Source organism: Muscardinus avellanarius, assembly GCF_963383645.1.
Source record: "Muscardinus avellanarius genome assembly, chromosome: 9".
Taxonomy (NCBI): domain Eukaryota; kingdom Metazoa; phylum Chordata; class Mammalia; order Rodentia; family Gliridae; genus Muscardinus; species Muscardinus avellanarius.
Genome location: NC_137795.1, coordinates 52,153,290 through 52,161,969, shown reverse-complemented (window position 1 = coordinate 52,161,969; position 8,680 = coordinate 52,153,290). Strand labels below are relative to the sequence as shown.

The 8,680-nt window shown below is 34.4% G+C and overlaps 1 protein-coding gene across 1 annotated transcript in view; it reads left to right on the top strand.

Annotated features, from left to right (window-relative positions):
- Positions 1 to 4,053: 4,053 nt before the first annotated feature.
- Positions 4,054 to 8,680, top strand: part of GNAT3 (G protein subunit alpha transducin 3) — a gene marked incomplete at both ends in the record, with an annotated part of 51,514 nt that continues 46,887 nt past the window's right edge. Inside the window, one exon of the mRNA XM_080701321.1 lies at positions 4,054 to 4,171. Within this exon, the coding sequence (XP_080557447.1) occupies positions 4,054 to 4,171 (118 nt within the window). The remainder of the gene's footprint in view (positions 4,172 to 8,680) is intronic.

Genomic DNA, 8,680 nt, shown 5'->3' with positions numbered 1-8,680 from the left:
GCTCAAATCTCATGAGAATATGCAAGCATAAAGGTTATTGCTAAGGCAGCCAGGACTCAAACCACTCAGGGATCCGAGGCCTGAAATCAACACCTCACATAAGATATGGAATCACAGAATAACACAGAGGACAGCCCGTCTTGACAATTTCAGGAAGAGCTGAGCCATTGAAGTCACTCAGTGATTAGGCACAGACAATGTCCCCAAGGGAAATTCAACTGGATGACTGTAGAAACCCAGGTAATTAATATTGACAAAAAGACATACTGAAAACATAGGATGGAACCTGGTTATTAAAAATAGGTCACCTTTGGCTGTATGTTGAATTAGAAATGTAAAATAGTTGTGACTCAAACTTTTTAGAAACTAATGTCCCTGGCAGAAGGCTCCACAGAGAACCTAACCAAAAATAGCAGGGGAAAAGTCTTCTTACTACTCAGGCTTGTGATATTCCAGCCATGTTAAGAGCTTAAGGGCTTACCTTCTTTATTCAACATCCAGTCATTTTTTCCTCGTACAAGACAATGCCAAAAGAAGATATCTCCATTCAAACTGATGTGTGATGCAGAAAAAAAAATTCATATACAGTGATTATTCTGAAAGACCCCACACAACACTGAAACACACTCTCTTGCTGTTGGTGTGAATATGTGTGTGTGTGTGTGTGTGTGTGTGTGTGTGTGTGTGTGCATGAACATGTGTGCTTATATGTGTATACAGAACAATCTATTCTTGGTGGCCAGTGTACAACTCTAACACCATAATATTTTGGATAGCTTTATGTTTCTGTTTTGAAAAAGAACTGACATTTCTGGTCATACTATCTAATTTAGTTTTCTTTTTCTGTTGGAATCCTCTATAGATTTTTAGTCATTGCACAGCAAGTTTTAATAACTAAAATGGAGCATCTTGCTATTATTTTTAAAGCTGAGGAAGGAAAAGAGTGAATAGTGGACTAAAAACTGAAATTGTGTATACTGATATCCTCTAAGACTAAAATTGGGCTTCTTCTTTGTATTTGAGTTTCTCTAAAATTTTTAGTGTACTGAGATAGATCAATCCTGACCCTAACCCTCACAGAGAAACCTAACCATACAGTTGTTGAACAAAAGAAAGGAAGGAGTTTCGGATCTCGATTGATTTTTCAGCAAGAAATAATTTTGAAGCATTTCCTATTGCAAGTGCTTTGACAAATACTGTGGAGAACATTTGAGCTAGTAAAATATAATTCCACTCTAGTGGATTTTTTTGATATTTTCATCATTTCTTTAGGTACAGAAATCTACATCCCTAAGTAAAGCAACATGTACTAATAGGTGGATTAACAATGCCAGCTCATTAGCAGTGCTGTGTCCCAGGCACCCAGGGGACGGGGCTGAAGAGGAGCGGCTCTTTTCTCACTAGCTCTCTCCAGCCTCTTTACCCAGAACACAGGCACATCTGGAATTTTATGTTAGAAATATTTTAGTCACTGATGGGAAAATAACATAACAATCTCACAAAGTTGATGACTGAATATATCTGGTTATGTATAAATGTGAAAGTTCATTTTTTTTTTTTTTTGGTGGTGGTACTAGGGGTGGAACCCAGGGGCTTTCTTCCTCTGGGCTACACTCCCAGGCCTATTTTACATTTTATTTGGAAACAATGTCTCACTAAGTTGCTGAGAGCCTCACTAAATAGCTAAAGCTGGCTTCGAACCTGTGCCATCCTCCTGTCTCAGCCTCCCAAGTGCAGGGATTACAAGCCTGCGCCACCATGCCCAGTTAAAGTTCATCATTTTTATACAATGCAGAAATATTTCTGTGTGTGTGTATTAATAGGGATTAAATTAGAGGTGTTCTACTTCTGTGCTACATTCCCAGTCTTATTTTGTTTTTTATTTGAAACAGGCTTTTCCTAAGTTGTTGAAGGCCTCCCTCGTTTTCTGAAGCTGGCCACAAACCTGCAATCCTCATGTTTCAGTCTCACAAGTACTGGATGTGCACCACTATGCTTGGCTATACTTCTGTTTTTGGCAGATTTGATCAGTTTTAATTAGTAATCCAATTAGAAATCATTCATAAATATATGTCCTTTCAAATCAAAGTACATCCTTGCAAGAAATCTGTGGGCTACATTTATGCTTGAATGCAAATTTATATAATGTGTCTTGTCTATTCATTGACTTCTATGGTATATACAGGATTCCTGACATTATGGGTACCACATACATTCAATTTCGTGTGTGTGTGTGTGTGTGTGTGTGTGTGTGTGTGTGTGTGTGACTAGGATTTGAACTTTGAAACTAGGGGAATTCTACCTTTAAGCCACACCCCTAGCCCTATTTTTTTATTGTTTATTTTGAAATGGCATCTCACGAAGTGGCGGAGGGCCTCACTAAGTAGCTGAGGTTGTGAAACTGCAATCCTCCTGTCTCAGCCTCCCAAGTACTGGGATTACAAACGTGTCAATTTTTATATAAAAGTAATAGAGAAAAAGCAATTTAATGTGTTAAGTATTTCTCTCATAGTGGGCTATGTCTCCATGGGTAAGGATAAATAAAGTAAGTAGTGCAAATATCATTTCTTTGGGATAGGCCCTTTGCACTGTAAAAACAGTAGCACATGATTTACACAAATCTTTGCATATGTACCTTTGCAAATCTTAAAAATATCCATAGTATGGCTTTGGAGGGATAAAAGCCAGGATGTTTTGACTATGTTTATATATCTTAGGTCCCATATTTTTAATGCATAAAAGTAAACAAAGTAGGAATATGAATTTAATCTGACAGCCTATTTCCTTGTATGAATATTTCAAAACCCACCTGTTCAAACTTTGCATACTATCCCACAAGAACAACACTGGCAGATTGATGGACTAACTATATTCTAGCATTTTCTAGTTAAGCACTTTCATAAATCCCAAAATGTGAATTGGGAGACATACCCATTATCACAGGCAATCAGCTCTGATCATAAAGAAAATATTTACGGACTACCAACGAAATACTCTCTGTGATAATATAAGTGAAAAATTGTACATCATCTTGGGCTGGGACCTGCAGATTTTCAAGAGGAATATGCTATCCATTGGGTTCTTAAAAGGAGTAGACATATCTATGTGTATTCATTGCTTTTACTTATCAGGAATTACTAAATTCAATTTCAAGGAACATTGGTCCTTATTCCCTTGGTACCAAATCAATAAAACCCCTCCAGTACATCAGCTGTTCCTTAATGGCCCAAAAGAGTTAATATATTGCCCAAGTTGAACACAAGTCAGTATCTACACTAAGTAGGCCCTCAATTAGTGTTGATGGATTGATTTTCCATTAGTGTTCTGGAGTGACAGACACTAAAAGCATAATTTAAAGAGATGGAGCCAATGAGACTAAAATCAATCATTTAAGACAACTGTTTTTTAAATTCTATGTTGGTGACAATAGATTATACATAAAGATAAAAACTATATGAATTCATTTTATTGCTTATAAGGAAATGTTTATAGTTTTCTGACTAAATAAGAGAATCCCAATAATTTTGTCATAAGCCAAACATAGACCAACCAACAAATTTGGTGAACAATATAATTATTCCATTTGTGACATAATGGTTAGAGAGAATTGAAAGAACCAAATATCTGAAGATTAGATTCAAACATTGTTGGTTAGTAAGAACTTTTCTTCTCAGTAATAGAGATTGTCTGTTAATGAGAAACATTCCATTTGAATTTCTCATTGCCAGTCATCTATAGATTCTGATAATTTCCTACATTATTTGATTCTACTAAGATAAAAAGCATGTTTTGAAGGTGTGCCAGATGTTACCATTTAATTTGATTGCATAATGAATTTCCTCTTCAGCTTCCATTAGGGTGATAGAGTTTTATCCCTTGATCAGGTGACAGATTTGAAAGCATCTCCTTAGTCAAAACAGAACCTTAGTGTGTGGGAATGGGCTGTGGGCTACTTAGCAAGCACTGCTCTTAAGTTCTATGTCCAGAATAGAGCTGTGTTGTGCAACTGAAAAAATCTGAGCAGATAAACTGAGATTTATCTAATATCACGAGATGGGAAGTGGAATTAGTTCAGAGAGCAAGGAATCAGCCAAAAGATCCAAAGAACTGGAGAAAAAGCTTCAGGAAGATGCTGAGAGAGATGCAAGAACTGTAAAGTTGCTGCTGTTAGGTAAATCCCGCCCCTTTTCTTTCAAAACTCTTTTCTTCCATTCTAACGTTTTCACTTTTCTCAAACTTTAATTTCAAGTGTATTACCATATGGGCGATTTCTTATAAAAAGTGTTTGGAAACTTAAGTTGATTATATGTGTACACTATAAAGATTTCCTATTTTTATACTTTTATTAGTGCATTGTAATTATATATCATGTAGGGGTTTAAAATGCAAAAATCATAGATTTCATATTTTTATGTTTAGTAATTTTAGTAGTTTTTATTAAGCAAGAGGTAAATATTTGGTGTCTCAATTTATCTATGCCAGTTTAGCTTTAGTGCACCTAGTCAGCTTTTAGTACTGAGAACAATGTTTAATTACAAGTTACAACGATCTACATCATCATCATCATCATTATTATTATTATTATTATTATTATTATTATTATTATTATTGGTACTGAGGACTGAATTCGTAGACATTCAACCTCCAAGCTACACACCCAGCCATTTATTTATTTATTTATTTATTTATTTATTTATTTATTTATTTGGTGGTACTGGGGTTCCTGGAAGCCCGTCTACCTCTGGTCTACACTCTCAGACCTATTTTATAGGGTTTTGTTTATTTGGAAACAGAGTTCGAACCTGCACGATCCTCCTGTCTCCGCCTCTCAACAAGCGTGCGCCACCATGCCTGGCTATTTATTTATTTATTTATTTATTTATTTATTTATTTATTTATTTGAAATAGAGTCTTGCTAAGTTGCTGAGGCTGGCTTCAAATCTGTGATTCTCCTGTCTAAGCCGCTCAAGTCCTGGGATTATAGGCATAAACCACCATTCCCAGTTAGCTATTTCATTTTGTTTGAAGAGAAATATGTTGAGTCTTTTGACACCAAATATGTTATTTACTTGTTCTGTTAAAATCAAATTGCATCACATAATTTAGCTAATAATGACAAGGTCCTTTAATCTACATCAATAATATTATTCAGACTCCTGACTGCTACCTGTAATATTATGGGTGCATTAGGAAAACATTATATTTAATTCCTTTTAGAACATATATATGTATATATGTATATATATGTATATATGTATATATGTGTATGTATATATGTACATATATAAGTGAGAAGGGGAAAAAACCAAGAATTTTTAAACATTAATTTATACTAAAAGTTATGTATATCATTATTTCCAAAAATAATAAACAGCCAGACAAAGGACCATTTGGTTATCTAAAATAAGCTTGCATAGAAAAAAATTATATAATTCTATTTTGCTATCTTTATTTACTGGCCTAAATGGCATATTAATAAAGTAATAAAAACAAATATTTATAAAAATACTTTTTGAAATGCAAGAAATCTCATATAGCACTTTAAAAAACACTATATACAGGTATGATTGACATCCAAAATCTACTTAACATATACAATTTTATAAGTGTGGAAACACCATGAAAACCACACAAATCTATTACAGTCTGTGCCATTCACATATTCATCACCTCTAAATGGTTCTTCCCATTCCCTTATTTATCATCATTGTTATTATTTATAAGAACACTTAACAAAATGTATTAGCAAATATTTTAGGTATAGAATACATTATTGTTAACTATGGGTACTATGAATAGTATAAGCTAGTTTTTAGAAAGACTATAGAATTAGAAGTTGCAATATTCAAATAAAATACCACCAAAAATAACACAGTATTCATTATCATAAATGAAACATGCTTAGTTTGGCTATCAAGAGATTCCATAGACTCTGAAGGCTCATTTTTTCTATATTATAAAAATACTCAGCCATACCAATGGCCATATAAATTAATTTTACACCACTTACTAATACAATATAATAAAAAACCACAGTATTTCTTATGTAATATTTATATTAAAATATCTACATTGGATATAATAACCAGACAAAAGAGTATTAGACATTGTATTAGAAAATAATTACAGGCTTTAGGAAAATGCTAAAATTAGGAATGTATAACAAAAGCATTATAAGAGAAATATTCTATGTTAAAAATAATTTAAATAACATGAATAAAACAAATGTGTGAACTATAATTGGAACTTGAATCCAAATAATATTAATTATGTGTAAAACATTTTTGGAACAATTATGTAAATATGGATATGGTGTTCATAAATAGTTTGGATTAATATAAATTTAAAGTATAAAATAGTATATTTTATTTTAAAATCCTTATTATTGTTACTAATTTATTATTAATAATATATATATATATTTTTTTGGTGGTACTGGGGTTCCTGGAAGCCCTTCTACCTCTGGGCTACACTCCCAGACCTGTTTTTACATTTTTATTTGGAAACAGGGTCTCCTAAGCCAGCGCGCGCGGCTGGCTTCGAACCTGCGCGATCCTCCTGTCTCTGCCTCCCAAGCGCGGGGATTACAAGCGTGCGCCACCACGCCCGGCTTAATAATATTTTTATACTAGGGATTAAACTAAGGGGTATTCTACATCTGAGCTACATCTCCAGCCCTTTTTCATCTTTAGTCTGAAACCAGGTCTCACTAAGTTGCTGAAGGTCTTGCTATATTGCTGAGATTGGCTTTGAATCTGCAGTCCCTCTGTTTCAGCCTTAGTACTGAAATTACAGGCATAAACCACCATATTTAGTACTTAGTACTGAAATCACAGTACTTAGTACTGAAATTACATACTTAGTACTGAAATTACAGGCATAAACCAACATTATTCTTAGAAGATGAATTTCGAAGTACTTATGAGTGAAGTGTCTGATTGTTTTCAAAGGTCCAGCAGGGCTAAGCATATAAAATATATGCATATATATTAATGAAAAAGAAGGCAAATATGACACAGCATTAATAATTGCTAAAGGCTGCCGGGCGTGGTGGCGCACGCTTGTAATCCCCGCGCTTGGGAGGCAGAGACAGGAGGATGGCGCAGGTTCGAAGCCAGCTGCGCGTACTGGCTTAGGAGACCCTGTTTCCAAATAAAAATGTAAAAATAGGTCTGGGAGTGTAGCCCAGAGGTAGAAGGGCTTCCAGGAACCCCAGTACCACACACACAAAAAATAATAATAATAATTGCTAAAGGCAAAGAGTATAAAATACAGGCTTCTAAAGTACTACTTTTTCAAATCTCTGTAAGTTTTAAATTATTAAAATTAAAAATTTAGCCAGGCGTGGTGTTGCACGCTTGTAATCCTAGTAGTGGGAGGCTGAGACAGGAGGATCTCAGGTTTGTGGCCAGCTTCAGCTACTTAGTGAGGCTCTCCACAATTTAGTGAGACTCTGTTTCAAAATAAAGACTAACAAATAGGGCTGGGGGTATTTCTTGGAGGTAGAGTACCCCTGGGCTCAATCCTGAGTACTGCAAAAAAATAAGTAAATTAATTAAGTAAATTATTTGATTTAATTGAATTAAAAGTTTGAGAAAAATGAACATTGGATTATTATTCATTTTAATAATAAAGGAAAAGGAAGTGTCTAAAGGAAATGTCTATATTTATCTGCAAAGGATAATTTTGTCTACAAAGATAAATTTATCTACAGGGGAAGTGTCTAAATTTATCTGAAAATTTCTTCATATTGCTTTACAATTAAATTGTACCAAACAGTCCATGGACAGATCATTTTAACATTGTATAAGCTTTTTTTTTATGGTACTGGGGGTGGAACCCAGAGGCTTCCTACCTCCAGGCTACACTCCCAGACCTATTTTTTAATATTTTATTTGGAAACAGGGTCTCACTAAGTTGCTGAGAGCCTCACTAAGTAGCTGAGGCTGGCTTCAAACCTGTGCGATCCTCCTGTCTCAGCCTCCCAAGCGCTGGGATTACAAGCGTGTGCCACCACGCCCGGCTGTATAAGCTTTTTAAAGAGATTATTCTTAATTTATTGTTTGACAACCTTTAGTTATCTGATTATTAAAAAAGAGAAAAAGATGAGAGAGGGAAGAAGGGAGGTTACCCCAAGAATGTATGGTTGAAATACTTGTCAGAACATTAATGAATATTATTTACCACATTATCATATTAAGAGAGAAGGTTCATCACAATTATATCAGGAGATGAGAAAAATAAATCAACAGAAAATTCAATGTAAAATTCTTAACTTCTGATTAGAAACACTTATCAAAATAGAAAGAAATTCCCTTAGCCAGATAAACAGTTATGTTTATAAATCTTTCCAACTTGTATTTACTGATGCACATCTAGGAGTGAAAAAGAGCTTATAATGACTAACGGGTTTCCTGTTAGCAGAACAGACTCTCGGGTCTATAATAGATGGCTTCCTGTCCCTGACCTTTACCTCTGTAGTTCTCTCATCAGGTATGTGGGTGAAGGTGGATAAGACTTACATTTCAAACTTGGGAGAGATTTAATTGAAATAACATAGTGAGAGAACAAAGATCTCAACTAACAGAAAACTTTTACATTTTATTTTGCCAGCAAAATAAAATAAATAGTAGCCCAAAATTTATTCAATATAGAAACTAATAGAAATTCAAGAAATCAG